General features: G+C 40.9%; 1 protein-coding gene across 1 annotated transcript in view; it reads right to left on the bottom strand.

Annotated features, from left to right (window-relative positions):
* The window catches only part of LOC118117664 (E3 ubiquitin-protein ligase SMURF2), a 60469-nt gene that overhangs the window by 13358 nt on the left and 23146 nt on the right, over positions 1 to 23965 (bottom strand). The window contains exons 2-11 of the mRNA XM_035170089.2: positions 22963 to 23001; positions 21848 to 21956; positions 16233 to 16366; positions 12326 to 12391; positions 11446 to 11530; positions 10631 to 10714; positions 8921 to 9132; positions 7001 to 7085; positions 4922 to 5080; positions 4015 to 4068 (exon numbers count right to left, since the gene is read on the bottom strand). Of these exons, the coding sequence (XP_035025980.1) occupies positions 4015 to 4068; positions 4922 to 5080; positions 7001 to 7085; positions 8921 to 9132; positions 10631 to 10714; positions 11446 to 11530; positions 12326 to 12391; positions 16233 to 16366; positions 21848 to 21956; positions 22963 to 23001 (1027 nt within the window). The remainder of the gene's footprint in view (positions 1 to 4014; positions 4069 to 4921; positions 5081 to 7000; positions 7086 to 8920; positions 9133 to 10630; positions 10715 to 11445; positions 11531 to 12325; positions 12392 to 16232; positions 16367 to 21847; positions 21957 to 22962; positions 23002 to 23965) is intronic.

Below are 23965 nucleotides of genomic sequence, written 5' to 3'. Positions count from 1 at the left end.
AAAATCTTTTTTTCTATTCAACCCTTTGCTTATTTAATTATGTTTATTTATACATTGTCTTTCAATCTTTAGTCTGTGTACCTGTCACTTGGAATCTGTTGCACATGAGAGCTACCGCCATAGATTGAACGAATTCTGTGGGAAACGCTGCAGAGAAAGTGACTTTAAATTCCTGGATCCACCCTTTAAAAGAGACAATAAATAGGTAGGAATTTTGCCCAAAATGGTTTTATATATGAACACACAACAGTGACTGAGGCAATGCACTAATGAGGGAGACTGATCTGATACTTTGTAATAAAATGCTGCATGATAAACGCTAGACAGCATGTGAAGACAATAAATGAGATCAAAACAATATCTATGCAACCATGTAGATATTAGAAAAAAAGCTTTTCTGTTTGGTTTTGATTTATTCTTCAACCCCGCTCCCATAAACCAGCATTCAATCTCTGTGTATGAAAACAGGTCATTGCATTAAAGCAGGGTGATGATGGTGTGGGTCTATGTGCATGTGTGCGTGTGCGTGTGAATGACAGAGGAGATGACAGGGTGGGGGAGGTGTAGAGATTAGAGGATGAGAAGATATGAACAAGGGCAGTAGAAAAGAGGATAGATGACTCGGCAGAGAATTGTAGTGGTTCACAGTTTGACTGGTTGCACTGGTTTCTCCTTACACAGCAGAAGCCTTAGCAAACCTAAGGATAAGGAATAATAAGATTAACACTGACCGTTGTCGTAGTCTGCTGTTGCTTTTAATGGGCCTGCTGTCAGACACCCTGGGTGTATTTGAGCCTCACTCGCAGTAAATAATACAACATCATCATGTCTGGATCGTTAAAAGGCCGCCCAATAAAATATAGCTTTTCAGAGCCAAAGTCAGTCGGCAGTCTCATCACCATAGTTTGTACTACACTTGTCTAATAAGATTCTTTATCTATCACAGAGGGAAAATAAATACTTGCATAAATACTGTGTGAGCATTTTTGAAAATAAACTGAAGTTGACACTAAAAACTATCACCAGAGGTATAATAAGTACGAGACGTACTTAGGCAGAAGTGGCGTTGCCAGTTTTTGTCTAACAACTGTCAAACTATTTGAGTTTGAGCTCATATACCTTCACAGTCTGCCTATTATACTTTACATATACAACATTTTTGGGGGGAAAATAAAGAACACCATGATTTCTTGACCCCTTCGAGTTCTACTTTTCATTGCTTGAAATGTGGCTGATTTGATTATTAGTCCTTAAAGCCAGAATAAATATCTGATTTGCTTAAACTTTTGTCAAGAACCTGAAATGCCACATATCCAAATTTGGCAAAGACTTCTGTCATTTATTTATTCAGATATAGGTCAAATAAAGTGCAAACGATTACTGACATGAACTATTTGTAGAGAGGGTTTTTATCAGTCAGTACATATCTCAAAAAGCTGCATTAAAAATAGAACTTGTTAATTTTGACCTTCCCAAAGCTCTAAAACTTTGTCTGGACTCTCTTCAAATCTCTCCTAATAAGGAGTCAGACAAGCAGTTAATGATGCAGACTGGAGAACATAGCTGAGCTTCAACTCACAACCAGGGGCTATTCTGACACATATGGATACTATTTAACCAAATGACCAGATGTTGATTTCTCAAACATGTCTGTCGTGCCAGCCGCTGTTATTGCAAGAGATCTTGACTAAGAACTTGCACTAAAAAAGCAAAAAGGGAAGAAAATCTCTACATCTCCATGTTGTGGGGATTTCTGCCTCATACATGTGCAGGCTGGAAGCAAAGGAATTACAAGACAGCCAACAAACCTTTAAACAATCTTAGATTTCAGTTTGTCATACAGTTTCTTTTCTCAGTGATTCATATAAAACAATCATAAGTTCCTTCCACATGAATTGCTTTTTCTTCACAGGTGCTTTTACTAGCCATCACTTTCACTAAATAGAAAGTTGAAGAGCAAACACACAGCTTAGGTCTTCAGCCCATGTGTGTTCGCTGAGTCTATGAGAACTGGTACTGCGCTAACAGCTGCTGTGCTAACACGTGTTTTGTATTATTCTCCCTAGCGGGGTCGGCTTTATCAGGCCTCTCTGCTGGCTTAGCTGGCTGCGAACTGAGCTCCAGTGAAGGCAGACTGCTGACAGAGAGCACAAACACACTGAAAGATGGACTGACAACTCTCCATTACACACAGCCAGGGTTAGGGGTAGGGTGAGTGTGTGTACGTTTCCTACAGAATTAATTCAATCTATGGTGGTGCACATGTACACACATGAAATACACTCTCACACACACAACAAATTCCGAGTGACAGCTACACAGATTAAAGAGCGACAGATAAATTCTCACGTGAGAGAAAGAACTACATTGATACAACAACTAAAAAACGATGAAGTCTGACTGTCTGTGTAGATGGTAAAAACAGACCATAGCTCACAGTAGCGCGACAGCATATGCAAGCACGTGGCAAATAGTGCTGCATATAGTGCTGCACACACCAAGTTAAAAATCTATTGTGTTATTTTGAAAAGCGTAAAAAAACATTTGGTTCATTATGAAACTGAAACAAATTAGAATATGGTCTATATAATTAATGAGTAACACTGGTTCTTGTCTTGTAGATTTGAGGGGCAACTTTGGTTCAAAACCATTGTTGTGAGGATGTGAGATTTGTCTGGTCCTCACTTTCAAAAGGCTGTTTCACATTTAAGACATGGTTTTAGGGTTAAAAATAGGTTTAGGTTATATCGCGATATTGATAATTATTGCAATATAACTTTTCCTCGATAGAAATTTAAGACATGTCGATATAACGTCGATAGAACGGATAGAACTCATCCTGTCCATGTTGTGACAGACAACACGAACAGCCAATGAGTATGAGATTAGCGCCGCGCCGAACCAATCATGTGGCTGGAATAGAGTTATGCCCACATCAGGTTAGGTTGACGCACACAGCACAGGAGCAGCAGCACATGTGTTAAAGTTTGGGCTCCTGCAGAGAGGAGGACGCCTCTGCATCTATACAGTGACTGAACATAATTATGCTTTCAGCTACGTTCATTTTTTCAGCGGTTAAACACCAGCACTCATCACAAGTTATTAGGACACGTACAGGATTGATGTTTACTTTGGGTTTGTGTGATTCTCTTATGAGACACGTTTAAACCTGCTACACAAAAAGAGACAGAGTCAGGACATCAGGGTTAAAGTGACCGGAACGATTCATGATCTGACATCGTCGATTAATAACTAAATACATGTAGTTAGACATGAGAATAAAGAAATAGAAAAAGGCAATAGAAAAATAATAAAAATTTAATTAAGTTAAAACTGCTGAGTATGTACCTTTTCACTGTAGTGGTTTGTATGAAATGTTCTAAGTAAGCTGGATTGGCACAGGATGATTGTGCGAGCAAGTAAAATCAGTTTTTGCATAAAAAAACAACGTTTTTACATAAACACAAATGTGCAAAAAAAGTGTGTGTCATGTCTGTGTCTCGAGCTTCAATGACACATGGAAGGTCGGCTCTGAGGAAGTTGCACAAAACATGCACGTAAACAAATAAACGTGCATGTGTATACATGAATACACACCGACTGGACATTCCAATGTGGAAGTAAGCATTTTCTATTTATAAATATGTAACCGGGTGTGTGTGTGTGTGTGTGTGTGTGCGCGCAGCGTATAAAGCTGTGATTGACTTGCTGCTGAAACTGCTTTATACAGACAGCTGTGAGTATGAAAATGTCTGTCAGCCTGTGAGTGCTGATCACATTGTTGTACATACATGTCACAGACCATGTGCAAATGTGAATATCCATACAGACAGTTTCCTACATGCAAGTGTGGGAATGTGCATATTTGTCAGACAGTGTGTGTGTGTGTGTGTGTGTGTGTGTGTGTGTGTGTGTGTGTGTGTGTGTGTGTGTGTGTGTGTGTGTGTGTGTGTGTGTGTGTGTGTGTGTGTGTGTGTGTGTGTGTGTGTGTGTGTGTGTGTGTGTGTGGGTTACCTGAGGTTAGTGTTTTGGCTCTCCATGGCCACACGGGAACCATTGGAACTTGGGCTGCAGGAGAAAAGAGAAGGGGAGGAAGAGACAGAGAAAAACAAAGAGGGAGAAAATGACACAAAAAGAGGAGGTGAATGACAGGAGAGGAATAAGTAGAGGAAATATACATAAGGAAGCAGAAGCAGTAAAAGGCCCAAACATGGACAAATAAAAGGAGAGAAGATTGAAGAAAAGACAGCAGAGTCGTGAGAATGAGGAACAAGAGCAAAGACCATTGGCAGACACAGGAGACAGAGAGAGAACAGGGGAAAAGAAGTCGGAGAACAAAAATATACGGTGAGATGAATGAAGCCAAGACAGTCATCAGTGATTATCTTACAACAGACATTTTCATTACTGAAGGACTGATGAATGCGGTGTGTATCACAGCTTTTCCCTCATTTCAGGTTATCCCAGCATCAACAGACAGGAGTCAGCATGTCCATATTCAGGACACACAGTGCGAGTGTGAAGACATGGTCAGCTCATCAATACAAACATACTCTTCAGAGATCTTTGGAGGATATGTGGTATTTTTTAAGATCAAATGGTTTCAAACTCTTATCCTCTTGGTTGTTATTTTATGTGTTTTAGAGTCTCCACTTTACCCAATCTGCATGTATTTGGGACAGTGGGAGGAAGCTGGAGTTCCCAAAGAAAACCTACACAGACACAGGGAAAACATGCAAACTCCCCACAGAAAGACCCCGGCCAACCTGGGATAACTGCTGTATCACCATGTCGCCCCACAAAGCAGCATCATAGTTTACCATTTCTGATTTGGAGGAGTTATGTAGATGTACACTGTTGCTTTTATTTAGAAAAAAAAGCTATTATTTCTCCTTGGTAACGCAGTTTGTGACACACTCACTTGAGAACTAGGTGCAGGTTAGCAGACAGTCGTGGGTCTGTGAACTGTGTTGTCCGGTTGTTGTGGTCGACAAAGTAGACGCGGCCGGTGGCTGTGTTTCTGATCTCCCAACCTGGAGGCAGTGGGCCGAGCTCCTCACAGTTCACGTTGCTCAAGTCCCTGTACAAAATAAATAAAAGCCATTAGCTACAATGATTCTACAAGTTTAATCAAATGCTGAATTAAACTAGAAATACAAACACACATACTGTATAAAGCAACAGGGCCTGCAAACCAAAAACAGGAGCCTTTTTATATAACTGAATGGTCTCAGATGGGAGAAAATGTCCTCTTAACAAACGTAATTTGGTGTTTTATTGTATAATTGAGTGCGGTATTAACAAAGTTCAGATTTGTATCTTAAAATTAAACATCCTGCTCTGCATCATAACTAAGCGTCCTCACGTATGATGTATAGTTAATTTATTTTCTAAACAACATATATATGAATACCTCTTCAATAAATCCTTAATTTTAAACAAAGGATAATTTAATAACTACAACTCAACATTAGTCCATCAACAACAGATTTAGTGACAGAAGAGATATGAGAGATTTAATATGGGTTAACATTTACATGAAGGTTTTCACAGAAGCTTCACAAGAATCATCCAATCAAAAGACCCAGGAACATTAGTAGCATGAACATGGCCGTTAACCACCTGACAAAGTTACTGCTCCAATTTCTAGATTCTTCTTCTGTCCAGCACACTGACATTTCTGTCAGTAGAAAAGTCCTGATCTGGGACAAGGCCGTAGCCTCAGGAGGTCTGGTGATTATGTGTGTGTGTGAGAACACTTTGTCCTTGTGTGAAGTCAGGGACAAAGAACATGCCTCGCTGCACTCATCACAAAATACTGGGTCATTTTAGTGGCTCTGTCCAAGATGACCAAACCCAGAGTTGCTGCTGCGAGTTGGACGTTACACGCATGTGCTTCATCACTGAGCAGCGGCTACACCGAGACATGGCCAAAAACGTAACGCAATAGCACTGCCTGCAGTCTCCGGTGAGTTAACTAGTGGTCTATTGAGAGTTGGTGAAACAGTTTGATGGAATGCAGAACCACTGTGTTCAGATCAACATCTGTACAGAAATGTTCTTCTCGCTCCGTGTCGGACTCAGAGGTCATTATTTTTGGCTGACCCGACTTGAGCCTGAAATTTGACTAACAGGACTGTTTCTATGCAATTAAATGAGAAATTAGGTCTGATTCAACCCAGTCACATCCAGCTTACTTCTGTCAGTTTTGGGAATATATGTCAGATTGTATATAGGGATTAAAACAATACAGGCTGTCTGCACTGTGGACCATTTATCATATATTCAAGTCAATATGTTTAATTGTGATCAGAATCACTAATCTATCTACTAATTCCAGAAACCTCTGTCTTTCTGTCTATATGTGGAACTCGTATCTCGAGAACAGCTCAATTTGTTGCCTTCCCACTCGGCTTGTGTATTGTTAAGGGCCCAAGAAATAGCTTACTGCAATTTGGACATGTAATATGTTCAATATTAATAAAAAATAAAAAAGAGTGATAAACTAGAGTAGAGGCTGGTAACTCGCGTTCCAAAACTGGCCAGACAACAATATCATAACTTGATCATTTTGATATTTCATTATTTGTATTTCAGCATATTGGACTGACACAGACATTCATGGGTGCCGTGGGTTCAGATCTCTGTCATGACAACAACATTCATAGCATCACTTCCTCCGCTTTTATTTTGAAAAGGTGGGAACTTGGGCCTGAAGATTGGATCAATTGCTTAACTTCTGAAATAGCTGACATACAATGTTTAAAAAATAAATAAAAATTGAATAACAATCCAATTATTATTAATAATTAAATAAGTAATTCAAAACTTATATATAAGCCACACACATGAAGTGTAATAAAGAAAGGTTTTCAGGTTTTTATGAAAAGTATTCAGAAAGTTTCAGAAAGAAAGCTGCAACCAGCATTACCACTGGTAAACACCCCATTCCAAACAGACAGGTCTGAACAATTAAGTTGAAAAATACACAGAAATTTACCTGGGTACCCGGGGGTCATGCCAAGTGCTGACTCCAGTCTGTGTGTGGAGGAAGTAGACCTGGCCCTGCTGAGTTGTTCTTTGCTCTAAAAAAACAAAAGACAGTGGATTTTATTAAATTGGTCAAAAGACAAAAACAGCAGCAAAACAATTTGGAACTGTTGCAGCGACTGTTGTTCTGCAGTGGAGTCCAGGTGGGCACCAGTGCAGATAGTGAGCGCGAGTGTATTTTGGAGAAGGGGAAGTCTGTTTATAACAGATGTGACAAGCAAACTGCTGGGACAATGTTGAACTAAGAGTTTGTGAGAGGTGCGTGCCAATGTAATCAATTAGTTCCCCTCCAGGTCCCAGTGGGCTTATCCCAAGAGTATGGGGGGAAATAAAATGCGAGGGGGAATTAATCAAAGGCTTCCATGAGTGTTTTTCCTCGCAGAGAGTTCCTTGATGCATCCTAGTTGCCTTGTTTTCTCTTTAAGGTTAGTGTGTGCGCAGAAAAGCATCCGGTCCAATTAATTTCTAAAACCAAAGGAAATGGAGAGTAAAAGGTTTACGCCAAACCCACTAATATAATATACTGTAGACCAATAAGGGAGCTGGGGACACTGAGAAGAAATCTGAGGAGAATGGTTCTCATTTATAATCTGTCACTGGCTTGTTGGACCTTTGATTCTATCTCACCCATTGATGAATGGAGAGTGTGTGTGTGTGTGTGTGTGTGTGTGTGTGTGTGTGTGTGTGTGTGTGTGTGTGTGTGTGTGTGTGTGTGTGTGTGTGTGGCATGGTGTTCATGTATGTATATTCACCCACTAATCCATCACCACCCCCCACTTCCTACTGGCACAACTCATTTCCGACCCACCTCTCCCAGTCTTTTTCTCCCCTCACACATTCCCCTTTTTTCTCTCTCTCACTCTCACGCTCTCTCTCACCACACCCAGGCACCAGTTCAGAGGGTTCAGCTGAAGAAGAAAGCTCACTAGCTGTTGGGCATCAGTGACTCATTTTGTCCGACCTCGGCCAGCCTCAGTGGACACAGCAGGACATTTCAAAAGGGGGGCAGAGGTCCAACAGTGCCATTCTAAATCACTGGCACACAACCGCACACTTAGAATAATAATTTATTTTACAGACTCTGTGGGTATTGTGGGGCGCACTGTGGCTGACTATGAAAAATGTTCTTCAGCTTTTGCATTATTTTTCCGATGCATTTGAATGCCGTACGGTCAGCTGAAGAATTACAGTACAATAAAAAACAACCAGTAACTTAAAGTGCCTTTTCTGAACTGAACACCAAGCGATGAATACTCTGCTTTCCTTGCTTCTCTTCGCTGTGGGAATATCAGTCTGCAAAACCAAAACATTCCAACGCTGGAAGTGTTTGAAAACAGAGGAGAGGAGAGGAGAGGAGAGGAGAGGAGAGGAGAGGAGAGGAGAGAGGAGAGGAGAGGAGAGAGAGGAGAGGAGAGGAGAGGAGAGGCTGATTATTAACACACAGTAAGGTTTGAATGATGATGTGGTGCTGTGGGAAAGAGCAAAAGAGGAGGAGAATAGGATTAACAGATAAAGTGATTGAGTCTGAGGAAAGAGCACAAAGAAACAGACGGAGAGAAAACAAGACAAGATGAAAGAAGTATAAATGCCTGCAGGCGCCAAACAAGACACAGCATAAGAGCAACTCACTATGTTATTGGTTTGTTTATCTTGTATTTTGTTCAAGAGACTTCACCTCATCAGTAACTCTGGTAACTGTACAATGCTATATGCCTGCAGCTGAACGATGGCCAAAAACACTCCAACTCTCAGTTTAGCTGCTGTCTGATCTGATCATGCTCATAGTGATGCTTTTGTTTCCCACAAGTTCTGTGTGGGGATATTCAGTTCGTAGAGGGGGTGCGTTTGTCTGTGTGTTTACATCACTCACCGTAACCCTCGGGGAGGTCCGGCGGTGTATGCAGGTGTGTCCGACTCATGTAGTTACGATGCCGCTGCGATCGAACCCGTCTTTCCTGGATCCTCGGTTCACCTGGTGGGACACTGGCCTCTGCCCCATTGACGGGTGTCATCACTGGTGTGTTCTCGTCCACCACGCAGCTCAGTGGACGCCCTGAGGGACTGGAGTACTCTGATGCCGGCCTGGGAGACAACAGAGAGTATGCATGTTCATGTGTATATAGGTTATGGTCCTCTTAATGTGGGTTCTTCAGAGTTGATTGAAAATTAGACACATTTTATAGCATTTTGGCTAAAAGATAAGTTTGTTGCTGGGAACTGGATGAATGAATTGACAAGTGTGCAAAGTGAAATAAGTTGAATGACTTTCGTCTTTATTGACCGGATGTGACTGTGCACAGTATTTAGCTCTACGTGCAGGAACCTGAATGTGAAGAGTGCAAAGAGGTATGCAACTGGGTGTTATAGGTGTAACACGGCTTAAGTTGTAGGTGTTGCAGCTGTATTTCTTATTTGTGATGTCTAGACATACACACAAGTGTAGTGTAATTATTGGAAAACAGTGTGTGTCATCAGTCCTCAAGGGGAAGAAAATTATTTCATGGTTACGGTTAAGATTAAAGTGCTACGGATGATTATGGGTCGCAAAAACCAATGCAACCCAGAGGACTATAGTAGAACATTAAAGTGTGTTTGTGTCGGACATCTAGAGCAGATATCGGATAAGCAGACACAAACACAGACAGACTGGCTCACTGACACACACAGTGTGTGTGTGTGTGCACATGTGTGTCTGACCACTGTCTGGCTGTCGACCCACCTGCTCCACCCTTAACACACTCTACCTCCAATGCCCATTTATATTTGCACCTCTGTCTCCTCTTTCCATTGTCCTGTCTCTATGTTCTACTAGTCTTCCCAGTCTCTGAGCCAAGCTCAAGTATTCCCCTTCAATGAGTCCTCTCACAAATAGCTGTCATATTTGTCATCAGTCTTTTTCATTGACCTCCTTGTCTTCATTCACTTATCAGTAATTTCACCCTCCTACACAATCCCAAGCTGACCATCTTTATTCTGAACATCATGTTTTCCACCTCCCTGAATGACCTTCCACTTAATAGTTTCCTCACCATTTTCATATACTTTGTTCTGCTTTGCTGCCTTGGGACCACAATAGAGATGTGGAGTAATAGAGGGTGAGGCGGTGGAGGCCTGGTGCTATTTTTTTTGTTGGATACTACCCAAAAGGCTCCACTGATATGAGCCAAGTAGGGAGGCGACAGTTGTTCCTGCAGGAACAGGGGCCAAGTAAAACCTGGCTGCCCAACTGGCTGGCTAGTTTAATTAGGTGTGTGTGTATGTGTGTGTGAGTGTGTTGCAGACCAACAGACTGTTATTGTTGTGTTGTGAGTCGAGCTAAGTGGAGGGTTTCTTTTCTTTTGAAAAGGAAACTGCAGGAAGGTACAAGCACTTCAATAGACCCCCCCCCGCTTTTCTGTAAAAGGTCAAGTTTGTTGTGGATTACAATAGTGTGACTGCTGCACTAAAGACACACTGTGGCATGTTGAAGACGTTAAGATTTAGGCCATTGGAAAGCTTGCATTTTTGCCTGGCTCACTTTTATGCTAGTCTACATCATCTGAGTTGATATTTGCGGATGTCTGCGTGTGTGCAGGTGTACCTGGTAGGTCTCTCCCATTGTGTGGTACGTGTGATGTGGTTCAGATACTGTATCCTTCCAGAAGCTGTCCTCCTCTCCTCCCACCTGATTCATGACATGTTAAGACAAACAGGTTAGAATGTATCATAATGAATCATAAACAAATCAATGTCCACAATGAAAACATATAGGGTAGCAGTAATATTCACAGCTATTGTTCCCCATTTCAGTGGCTGCATCATTCAAAGACTGCATTTCAAGACTGATTGTGTCGAAGGACTGTCACATTTTGAATGCTACTTCAAATGTGGCAGACAAATGCATCCCTTCATCCGAGAGAAACAAAGGCTCCAACAGGTGGATTTGGTTAAGAACAATCTTTCAAAAAGGTAATGGCGCCAGCAAGCGACGAGATCAGATACTTGAGTATCATGCTTGAATTCAACCAAACAGCTAACAGTGCACGTGTGAATAAACCAAGGGGCTTTAAAATGTTCTTGTCATGTCCAACTGCAGCTCTGTTGCTAGGCAACAGCAATAGGTGTGGGACAAGCTGGTGAGGCGGATCCTCTGTAGAATCCCTCTGCAGATCAGACCATCACATTTCAGTTCGGCCTTAGTGGTCTACGTGGTCTATGAAGGAGGTTGTCTTTGTGGGCCCTGAAGTGGGGAGCCCCTGAATTGGGACACAGCTTATACACACCTCACTTTTCAAGCTAATACATGCAACAACTTGTATATTACTATCACTCTGCAGTCTCCTAACCAAACAATTCCAGAAATTTATTGAATCAATTTTATATTAATTTAAAGGAAAACATGTAAAAAGTACTGACCCATCAGGTAAGTCATTGTCGAACAGACGACTGCAGTCCACCACTGGCCCTCCTGTCCCGATGCGATCCCTGGACTGGAGACTTACTACAGTTAAGGACAAGAAAGACAGCACATAAAACATAATTCTACCCACACAGCTCAAATATTGATGACTCATATTTAGCACAGTCAACATTTTGTATGAAGTCCCCATGGAGCATGGATTCAATCTCCACAAATGCTTTTATACATTTGTGATTTTTCATATTGTCCATGATTCCTTTTCTCTTCTGATGTCAATGAAAGACAAAGAGAGAGAAAAAAAAAAGACTGTTTCATAGGTGACAGATATCAAACGTGTTTTTGTATTATAAAGCCAGAGAGTAAACACCAAATGCTTTGTGTGGTTTGGTGGTCAGGTGGTTAGGTAATGAACTGAGTCAGAGGATTGAGACAGTCTGGGTCAAGCTGTGTTTTGTAATGTTTAAATAAAACAATGCACTGAGACAACCAGACATAAGCCTTTTTCAGACATGAACGCAGGATAATTTTTTCACAATGGGGTCCAGGAGTTTGTCTTTCACATATGAAGAATACAAAATATTTGGCGTGTGAATAGAACAACTTGTGTAGTTAATTTAGGATGATTTAGCTAATTGGAATAACTGAACTCTGTCTTCACAGTTTGGATTAAGACACATGCAGGGAAATATGTAATTTTCCCGAAGGCAATAATGAAATCAGCACAACGAAAACAGTGTGACTTCAAAATGTCCGGAGTATGTTTGACTCATAAACACAAATTCCCCCCCTTTCATTTTACGAAAATACACAGGATGACATAAGACACAAACTGATGACTCGACTTTATTCTGCCACACAGTAGGTTGTGCTTCTTACCTACTATCTGTCCTCTCACAGTATCATTGTCATTGGGGCCAAGCTTATTCAGGTCCAGTCTCTGATCTGCAGGAAAACAAAACAAAAATTTACTCAGCATCCGTCCCCATTTAAAACCACGGACACATTTCACATACTAGACTCATGCATAACTTTTAAATATTTACACTGAGTTACAGAGTGTTCAGAACAAAAACATCACTGCGTTAAAGAACCGCAAGATGCCAACAAGCGTGTGACCGAGTGGACCGCAAGGAGAAAATAAGAGTCAATGCCAAACAGTGACAATAATGAAACAAAGTAATCTACCAGGTATGTGCGCTTGCCTCACAGATAATTTACCGGCTAGTGTAGGGCATTGTCAGACAACCTCCGATTGTGTTGTGGCTGACACTTCACCAAATTCAACATTTTTGCTCACCAACATTGTTTTTTGGTCCAACAGGTCTTGGGAAGGTGTGTCCATTAACAGGCATCTATTGCTGTTACTACTATTACTATACGACATTGATGTTTTAAGTTTAGAATGATTCAATTATCTTTAAAAGACATTTGCATGTATTTAACAGTGCTGCATTTTGTGCAAGGAGGTTGAATAGTGCAGGAAATCCAGCATCATTACCAACAGGGACCAAACTGACTTGTGCTGGAAAGCTTTTGGATCCTGTATTACTACCTACTGGAAGTTGTGTTTTCATCTGCATTCGTCTGTTAGTTAGCAGCATTACACAAAAAAGTGCTGAACATATTTCCACAAAATTTGGTGGAAGGAGGTGGTATGGGTCAGAAACATGCCAACAATTTCTCAGGGAATAATTCATGGATCCAGATAAAAGAAATAAGGCACATTTAGGGGAATGGATGTGTGCACTTTGGTGCAGCTTGATTGAATTTAAGGGGAATGATTAGGCCATGGCGGAGGTATGCACTCCTGTAAGTGCTATTCTTGTTTTGTTTAAGTCATCCCTATTGTCAAGCTGAGATAAATTTTGTTTGAAAATTCATCATTTAATATTTATTATACAGTCTTCATGTTAGTGTGCCTATAAAACAACAAAACCATACAACAATCTACCCTGCAGAAGAAAAGCCTCTGCACATTCTCTTTTATGAAAGGATTTAAAAATGGGGACACCAAATGTCACAGAATTTAGACAAAATATTTGCTATCTTGTTTTGGAAAAGTAAGAACTCATTGTCTACTCAGCACATGATAGCGCTGCCAAACATAGAAAGCACAGTAACACAACCCAGGAAGAATTTGAATAAGATCCAGACACAGATACATTGCAGTATCACACACACTTGCATACAAACACAGTCCAGCTGACCAGCACTAGGACCAAGTGTGGCATCAATTGGTACTATTAACAATGCAGAGTGTGCATGATTGCGTGCATGTGCGTGTGTGTGTGTGTAGGGGCATAGACTTACCTAAATATGAAAAACCAAAACGTAGACAGACATAAGACAGAGTGTGAGGGTCAGATAGGGTGAGAGAAAAGCAAATACACAGAAGAGGCATAAAAGGCAGAGGGAGAGTGAGTGAGTGAGTGAGTGAGTGTGAGAAAGGGAGATAAAGAGACACCCCAGTTCTACATGTGACTGGATTTGTCAAGTCTTTGTCACGTCTTGCCTGTATGACTTCATATGTGCATGATGTAGGTTATCTGTTTTTGTGTCTAGGATATCAGATCTAAACAAACCTGTGTGTATGTTTATGTATGTGTGTGTGCGCGCATTTGTTATGGATACTTGTCTAGACTAAACAGTGAAGGTCTGAGCCTTTCATGGCTAGAGTAAGCAGATTTTTCTTATATATAAGAGCGAAACTGAGAGACACAACATTTACGGACTTTTAACCACGAGCCCTCACCGCACTATGCAATACCTCAGCGCTGTGATAAATGTGTGTTACACTGAACTAAGTAAATAAATGTGCGTGAACATGTGCATGTAAACTCACTGGCTCATTTAGCTCCTGAACAGCTGTCTCTGCATGTGTATATATGCATGTCTGTAAAAACATGACGGATCAGCAGTATCACACAGCACATCAGCCAATATAATTAGTCATTACATCAACACTATGAATACGACAAACAAGTCAACAGCAGGGTTCACAAACACGTGTAGTCAGCCAAGTCATTTCGAAAAAACTGGTGTGTGTGTGTTACTGAGTTTGTGGGTTCAGAATTGGGGCAGAGGATTTGTGTCTGCAATGCTACAGGAAGTGGAGCTCAGTGTAGAGCCAGACAGACTTCTTGTAAGGCATCGTTGGATCCCCTTTTGGTTTGCCAGAGTGTTCGTATGTGAGTTTGTCTGTGTGTGTGTGTATATTGGGTTAGAATGGAAACATTCAAATATTCACAAAAAGGTTCATATGACTAGAGCACACAGGACAAAGACCTGCAGTGAGCCCTGGTGTCTTGTCACACATCATGTCTCTCTGTCCATTTCCTGTGGCTAAGGGAAAGTATCATTTCTGCCATGTTTGCTGTACAGTAAGTGGCTGGTCTGGAGCCTAACTGGAGCCGATACTGCCTGTTTCTGGGAGTTGTGGGTAATTCTAAGGGCAAATCATGAGGCACCAGGCTTCCGTGGCCGTCAAGGTCCGTTTTTGTGGTGACACTGATGCTGTTGTGGGTCTTGCTGGTTTAGGGGGTGAACTTTATGAACCAAGAATGTAATTTAGGAGGAAACAAAAAGGTTGCTGGATACTATTCTGAACTTGTATGTGAAAAATTTAGGTTGACAGTTTCAAGCTGTTGTTTCATGTGGGTCAACCGAACAACTGCCTACATTTATGGAAGCATCCAACTATGCAGTTAGAATAAAAATGCATCCAACAAATGGCAATTATAGTCAGACAGACAACTCCTCAAGTGGTTGTGGGGCATGAATGTGTGGAACGGATGAATGGAAACGGAGAAAAGGCCAGATATATATAAAGAAAGAAGAAAATGTAACTCTGTGGGGTTGTTCTAGCACATAGGTGACTGTGTGTTTAGGATGGCTCAGGAAAATATATTGAATAATATGGATGAGAATGAGTGGAGGGAATGGTAATTTGACAGTATGGACAACAGTCAAGTGTATTAAGTATAAACTGATTAGTACTGGCAACAAGGCAGAGAGGGCTAACAAGTGTGTGAACATGTGGACAGCATAGAGAAAATACGAGTCTGAATCACCTGGGAATCAAAGGGTATCTTGTGCCAAACAGCAACAATAACTATATCAACAGAAGTAGAAAGATGCTGCCAGGAGGAAAAGTTATTTGTTTCCTTGACAGAACGTTTTATTGCTCGATAATGAATCAGGACTATTGATTTAGTCCCAGGTGCCAGATGTCTATACCAGGCATTATTTCTGATATGTGTTGCCTAAAGGAGATGCCTGTGTACTGTGAACATAAATCTTAAGGCAATGAATGGCTGGCAAAGGAGCAGTGGCAGGCTACGAGCTGGGGATGCAACAGCAGCGCTGTCGAAAGGGGGAAACGTGTAGCAGCAGGTTAGCTAGCTATCACACTGCTGTAGCCAGATATAACAGAGGCACAGGAAAGACAGTCAACCTAGTTTCAAGATATGTGCATCAGTACGTCTGGGCCACACATTTGTCAATCTGACTGTGTGTTAAGTGCAGCATGTATGTGCATGTATCAAATCAAAGTAACTTTATTGTCTACCTTTGTTTGCAAGACTGAATTCTTCTTCAGTTTGCATTACAACATCAGATATTACATCATCGTAATAAACCAAACTAGCCAGGCTGGGACCTTAGAGTAAAGGTCACAGTGAGCATGCAGAGGAAGCATGAAGGGACCAGACACCTGTAACCTGTTTTGAGTTCAAAGATAAAGAGTATGAACCCAAGAATACACAAACAAGTACAAGGTACTTACAGCCAGTGTCTTTTAATCTGTTGATGGCATTGGACAGGAGGCGGACACAGCCCAGGAAACCTGCGCCCTGCTTTTTGTGGATCTTCTTGTGGTTCCACACACTGATGGTGATGGAGTCTGCCTTTCCAATGTATCTGATGGGGAAGAGACGGAGTAAGAGAAAACAAGTCAATAACACAGAAAAGAGGAGTGATGACAAAGTGAGGAGTGATTTGCAGTAGTGTCATTATGTGCATAATTTTAAAGGATCCACTGAGACATTTAATGATCCAAGCACATGATCTATAGAGCCTGGCACAAGTGCATGTAGGGCGTGTCCAAATCCACCTCTGTGAGTTTAACGATGGAAAAAGGGCTCACTGCACCAGGTGCATGGTTGAAAAGGGATGCACTTAGTTCAGTAATTAATCATGGGGTTGTTTTTGGTGCCACATGCAATAAAACTACCTGAATACCATCTCCCATTACCTTTAAAAGCCAGGTGGGCTGGCACCTTGGCAGATTGATATGAAAACGGGGGGAGTTGCTAAGTAGTAAAAGAGAAACTTTGAGCAAGAGCTAATTATCTGTGTAACTTTTCAGCAGTGTACGCCTGTTGTGCACCCACCAATGTTGGCACATATAACTACCTTGATAATGTGTCCTTAGGATACCAGCGAGATACTGCAGCGTTGATCAAAGGTTTTTGTTGATCAAATGTGCAATTGCTTTCCATTGCCTCTAGAAGCAACATAACAATGCGCTTGATCACAACTACCTCTAACACCAACTAGAAAATGACAGTCAGCTGGGGGCAAGTGCATTTTTTGTTGCTGAAACAACATGGGCACTAAACAGGAAAATGACAAGTGCGTCAGTGTGAAACTTGAGTCACCAGGTGTGAGATAGGGCTCATGCTGTATGCTTGAGTGCAAATTGCAGAAACCACCCACTTTAAGGAGATATTTTCCGTCAACTCAAAACTGTACCTAAAAAACTCACAGGCTGACTAAAAATACACCATGAAACTTAAACTTCTATTATGGATTTTTATAACTTCTCCTGACAGCATGAGTAGAATGCTGGCTGTTTCTGCAGTGTAGACTTTCAGACTGTGTAATGAGGTAGATTAGTTGATTTTTAAACAGTGTGTGTGTGTGTGTGTGTGTGTGTGTGTGTGTGTGTGTGTGTGTGTGTGTGTGTGTGTGTGTGTGTGTGTGTGTGTGTGTGTGTGTGTGTGTGTGTGTGTTGATTTAGCACAGCTGAGGCCAGTCTAGTCGTGGTTGAAGAACAGAGGAAGTTCCCGTGAAGTGCTCCACCGCTGTCTGAGGTCCAGACAGCTCGTACAGTAAACACACAAGAGTTCCACATTCGAATGTAAAATCATTCACCAACACACACTCACACACAAACACACAAGGACATAGTTACAGCCTAGCAGTTAGATCCGATGCTGAGCTCTGTATATTGCTGTATATATCTTACAAGGAGAGGGGTATCCCTACTAAACAAAATATATAGGTTTAATATGTGAGCTAAATAAAAAAGTTGCCACTGAAACAAAATTACAACCGGTTTTCTATAGTTAAAGTATGAACAAAATCTGATCAGGATGCAGTATAGCATCTTGTTGACAATGTGTTTATATACCTGTGCTTTGTTTAACATGTTGATTTCATTCTAGCACAAATCACAGTCTAATAACAAATGGACAGATGACTGCACTGAGGTGAAATCCTATAACACTTACTTACAGACTAGAGGCCACTAGAGGTAAAGCTGTGCTAAATCTGGTACAAGCCTCCTAGCACCCCATAATATGAAGGTGGCATTACAAATGACATTTCACAACTTGTAGACTTTTCACTGATGTAAGAAATAAAGCATTTGAAGGATTTCACTTGAATTTGATTTGTGCAATGCTGTTGTTTACTGTGATTAGATGAACTTAGACTAAGCTCATCCACAATTAGGATATTCTTCCAATCTTGAAACAACACTTGCTCTTAGCATTGTGCTATTATGTTTCAATGTGTTTTGCTGCTCTTTGTGCGCTGTGATGCTGCTCTAATCATCTCTCTGAGGACAATGAGTGTTCTAAATTTAGTCTCATGCTCTTCCTTTCACATGGTGCAGTTCTGAGATTAAAAGGTAAATGTGATGCAGAGGTGTGTTGTGCAAAGCTGGGAGCTTGAAGCACCAAAAAAAGGAGAACTGAAAGAGCAGACGAAACAATGACAGAGCGTCCGAGCACAAGAGGACAGGTAGACCAATATGCCATTTACTCACTCACAAATGCAGAAGCAAAACAGTGTGAGGGAACCTCGTCATTGTTTAATTTTGCAAGTACTTAATTGTTGCAACACGACTATAAGCAGAAAATGTCTACAGATGGCGAGAGCTGAACTGTTAAAAGGAGTAACTGGATTCCAAAGAAGATAGTAGAAAGCGGATGGCAGTATATCTACAGACTGAACGGACTCCCTGTCTTCTTTAGATGAAAGATGGCTGACTACAAACTGTGAAAAGCACCATATACTTGGTGTGGAAACCAACTCAATTTGATTCATCCAGACAAAAGGATGAACTGGAGAATATTTCCGAACAGGCATTAATTATTGCACATTCATGTGCAATAATTCCATCTCTGTGCAAAAATCTTATCCTTAATTCAAAACAGTTCTTGACTTGGTTTTCTTAGGTTTTTATGAGGACATAAAAGTTCTTGGAAACAATAACACAATAGCTGCTGGATGACAACAAAAACATTATACCAGAATGCTGGTAAAATATACATTTTCAAGTAGAAGAAAACATAACCCTTGAGGATAATTTCACAATGTAATTAATTTGCACATAATGTCATAATATCCATCCATCCATTCCACTTTAAGGGTTGCAGGAGACTGTGCAAGGTTCACACAGACCAATATGTGCAGGGTTCACCTGGTGGTCTTAGCATATTCCTGTTTTCGTTCACTGTGTTTGGTTCAATTTCAACAAGAAACAACGACTAAAATCTATTTTGGAAACAAGAACAGGAAAAGCTCCTGATTAATTACAAAACATGGTGGTGAAGCTCAGAGACAAGACAGAAACAATCTATCTCCATCTCTAATGCACGAAACCCATGCACGCACACTTTATTAGGTGGTTACATCAACAACAAAAATAAGGATAAGCACTCTTAATCCTACAGACAACAGCAGTGGAGGGGGAAATTAATGGGTCAAATTCAGATTAGCTTTCAAGAACATACCAAATCCAGACCTGTAGGACTTCCCCAAATCTTTATTGCAACAGATCATATGATACCATGGGGAATTTTTTATATTTATGTTGGACATCCTTCATTTGTTAACATCTATAAAGGGAAACATAAACCAGAGGGCATTCTACAGCTCTGACTTGTTCAGATCAAGTACCTTGATTATTCTTCCTTACTTGCCTTAAGATTGACTGTTATTTTACTCTTACATTGTTTACTTCTCTTCTACTTCTGGACACGGGCTTTCACAAATCTCTGCTGCCTCTCTTAATGGAAATATGCAATAACAATAAAAAGGTCTGGATCCAAAGCAGACACGCATGGCAAAATGCCTGTTGAAGTTAGCTGAACCTTTGCTGTCAGCTCAGGACTGAGAAAGACAAAATACTTAATGAGTAAACAATAATGACGTTGCACATTTCCAGACATACAGCAAACCATTTATTTGCTAATAAGGTTCTCCCCAGTGTCAAGTCAACCCATGTTTTGACGGTGCCAACTCACGGCAGAGAGGAATGAAGCAGAGAAATATTCCCCAGCTTAAACAATTACAAGAGTCTGGAGTTACTCACTTTTTGATTATACTGTGGGTGGGCATGTGTGCGATACACAACTCCAAGGCTTGTGGTAGGTAATGATCTGACGATGAGAGTCGACTTGGCAACCATTTTCAATGCATTTTTGGATCGCTACGAGGATAGTTAAAACTCACTGCAGCTGCGCCATCGGTCTGCTCAGCCTTTTATTACTGGGGGAAAAACTAATGTTGCAAAGCGATTTCTTTGCTTGGGCTGATAAAGAGGTGAAATTGTTACAGGAAGAAACACGTTGCCTTCACTGCTTCACTGCTGTAGTCGAGACATGATTAATAAGAATCAATCATGAAGCAAATGCGGGTGACTGTGTTATTGTTTCCACCAACACAGCCCCAGAGTTTTCAAACTCAAACAGGGGCAGCAGCGTAAACAAAGTTCTCTGTTTTAGGGGCTCAACAACTCAAAAGTAGTGTGGATGGCAGGTTAGAAAAAGTGGTAAAGTGATGCATTTTAAAACTAAAAACTTATCAGTGTGGATATAGGCACAGAGAACAAATCTATCCCTCCAACTAAAGCAATGTGAGAAGTTGTGCTGAAGAAAAGCTGAAAACTGGCGGCTAAACATGAGACAACCGGCCAAAACCAGACCCCTATAATACTGTGAGGTCATGAACTCTCAAGTCAACAAGTCCCAAATGTTATCAAACACTTAGTTAGGTGGATGTGTACTCAAACATCTTCTGTAAAGGACACCAATATGAATCACAGAGCATCAGTTGTGGGTAAACTGATTCCCAGTATAGAGCATCAAGGCATCTGGCAATATTAGTGTCATGTGGGAAAAGACCCCAACTCCCAAAGCTGAAGGCTCGAGACAGGGGTGTGTGAGCTGGCCTTCTGCCAAACCCACACTCCCATCTGCTTTCTGTGGCACGTTAGTCATTTCCTGAACCAAAGGAAGAGGCCAGTGCTCACTAGATGGGAACATACTCCTACAAGAGGGTGGGGATCCAGTCGGGGGAAGAGAATTATGCAAAAGAAGGAGGGATCTGAGGCGGAAGTTGACAGGTGGGAAGAAGCATTCCGCAACAGGTGTGTGTTGGAAAATGAAAGTTTGTGAGCAGAGAGGCCAATGTGTCTGTAGTTACATGCAAATTGTACAGACAAAAATTTACTGTGACATGTTTATTGACAAAAAATGTTTTGCATTATAACTGCTCACAATTGAATAACAATTAAATTAATCTAATTTATCTATCACTTAACCATTTAGTCTAGACGATATGGTAGTGGAACAAAGTCACATTCACTTTAGAGAAGTTGGAAGCTGAACTTGAAATTTCTGCAATTTCTTTTGAAAAGTCCCCATTTGTGAAGCCACATTTGGCTCAGATAAATAGAGGAAAACTATAACACAAAACCCATGCTCTAAAAACCAAAATAGTTAGAATCTCTTATTTGAGCAAAACGGAATGAATCTATTTTGTACGAGTTGTGTTTTACCACAATAATCTCATATGAATGTCTGGCGAAGCCTGTGCTGTGGAATTTGTAAAATCTCACTCGACGAGATGTTTTGTTCACATGTAAAACGTCTCAAAGGGTTCACAGATGGGTGTTTCTGCACACACAAAACAATCTACATTCCTGAAACGCTTGTCATAGCAGTTGCACACACAGACATAATAGAGAGCAAAACCAGCATGCAACTTTTTTGTGAAAACTATGGTTTCTATACTGTTTCATTCCTCACACACACAGATCCATCTTAACCGCACACACACTGCATGCGTTTCTTAATGAGGCATTCAGTGGCTCTCCTGTTGACTTACAGATCATAATGTTGATTCCACTTTGGGTCCAGCGTATTTCTCACAGTATCTGTAGAGTGACATTGTCCTGAACCGTCCACCACCACTTTGGCAAAGGGATCTGGCAACCCTGTAAAGTAGACAGAGGCAAATGAGGTGGTTTCGTTCATGCACATCTAAGCCTAGTGAGGTCATCATTAACCCACATGTGTGTGATGACGTTCAACATCTCATCTGAAACATTTATGGGACTGAAGACACAAAAGGGAGGGAGAGAGGGAGAGAGGGAGAGAGGGAGAGAACGAGAGAACGAGAGAGAGCATTCATAGAGACTTAATTTAGCAGCAGTAGTTTCACACACTCTACTCTCAACAAAACATTACATACCTATTTTTGCATAAGTACTGATTAAAGTCCCTTTTCAGACCTCTTGGAAAAGCTCTTTTGCTTTTTAAGACTAATCGGATAGTCTGTTAAATGGTGTCATTAAATTTGATCTCTAATAGAAACCCAAGCCAAGAAGTGCCTGACCCAAATGAAGGTCATGAAACCAGCTCAGTGGTCCATTCATATTGATTATAGATTCACATTTTACTGTTTCAATCTGAGACAGATTTATATAAATGTACACCAAAAACTAAAATATTGGTCAAATGAACCAGTCATATTGTGTCAGCTTATTTTTGGAACTTCATTTTAGTCTAGTTTGGGTCAATGTAACATTATAACTGTCCAACCTCTGAAAGTATAATTCAGGAAAGGCTGTCATCAAAAGATGACAAGTGAATATTGTTAAGAAAACATTCTTCTATGTGAATCCTTTGTGCAAAACATTTACACTGCAAGAGAAGGAGTCTTTCACACTGCATCTTATTCAGGTGGCAATCTAATAGGGGATTCTTCTCTGTGTTTACATGGCGCTTATATGAATACAATATATGTTTGTGTATTTTAAATGTGACTATATACCTCTGGGCATCGATACTTCACACAGGTCAAACCTGTTCAGTCACCCTTCTCCTTTCCTGTGTTAGTGTTATGCTTGTGTGCGCATTAGACAAAAATGTACCTACTATTATTTGTATCCATGACTTCCGGGGCAAGAATAATCACACGTAAAAATAGGGTTTACTTACGGAAGAAGTCTTTCTTTGCCAGGTTCTTTGCACACAGGACTGGAAGAGAACAAACACAGAGAGATGTTAATAACAGGTTCAAATGTATCTGTGGAAGATATGGCCAAACACTAGATCCAGATCAAATAATCAGTTAATATCGATAATTATCACAATAAATGCCGCCTTATTTATTTCGTTTAAACAGATTTTTGCGCCTTAGTGAAGGCTTTAAACTCTTCTTGATGACATTTGGATAAGGCTAACCCTTTCTCTCTAAGAACATTTCAGGTAAAAGCCAACTTATATATTAATCAATTTCTTTCTATGTAAAATTGAACATAGTTTCTTCTCAGTATTTAGTGCTTTTTTTGTCGACACATTCATTCGTCCATTCCTCACTGCGCCCTCACAGGCCAGGAGACCAGTCCTTTTTTGAGAGTTTCTCCTTGTAAAATATTGAGTAGCCGAGCACTCTTTCCTGTGTGTGAAGCTAATCCCAGGGGTTATGCATCAAAGACAACATACAATGGCTTTCAGCAGAGACAGAGAAAGAAAGCTGCAAGTATGTATTTGGGTTTGTTCCGCTGTTGTCTTTCTGTGTCCCTCCTCGAACGTCTCCATCCTGGTGTGTCGTAAGGCAGAGGTGAACTGAAGCAGACGAGTGCTTTCTTTGAAGCTAGCTCGACAGCACTGTGACAGTTATGGAGCACAACAAAGGAGGCCAAGCAGCAACAATCAAGAGCAATGGCTGAGAAAACTAATGCAGCGAGTTTATCAAAAACATCAGGGAACGTAAAACTTGTGAAAGGGAGTTAAACAAGCCTCATTGACTGCCAGCAGACTGAGAAGAGGTATTAAGCTTGAAGCAAAGAAACAGAAAAGAAGATACCTAAAAAAAACTCTGTGCCAGTGCTTCCACTCGTCCTTACATTTTCAATATTCACTGCTGTCTTGGTCATGGGCAGGGGCTTTTAATTCATTATTGATGCAGGTACAGGTGACCCCTCCCTTTTCCATATGA

Source organism: Hippoglossus stenolepis, chromosome 2, assembly GCF_022539355.2.
Source record: "Hippoglossus stenolepis isolate QCI-W04-F060 chromosome 2, HSTE1.2, whole genome shotgun sequence".
NCBI classification, from domain to species: domain Eukaryota; kingdom Metazoa; phylum Chordata; class Actinopteri; order Pleuronectiformes; family Pleuronectidae; genus Hippoglossus; species Hippoglossus stenolepis.
Note: the sequence above shows the minus strand (reverse complement) of the source record. Positions and strands in the feature narration are given on the sequence as shown.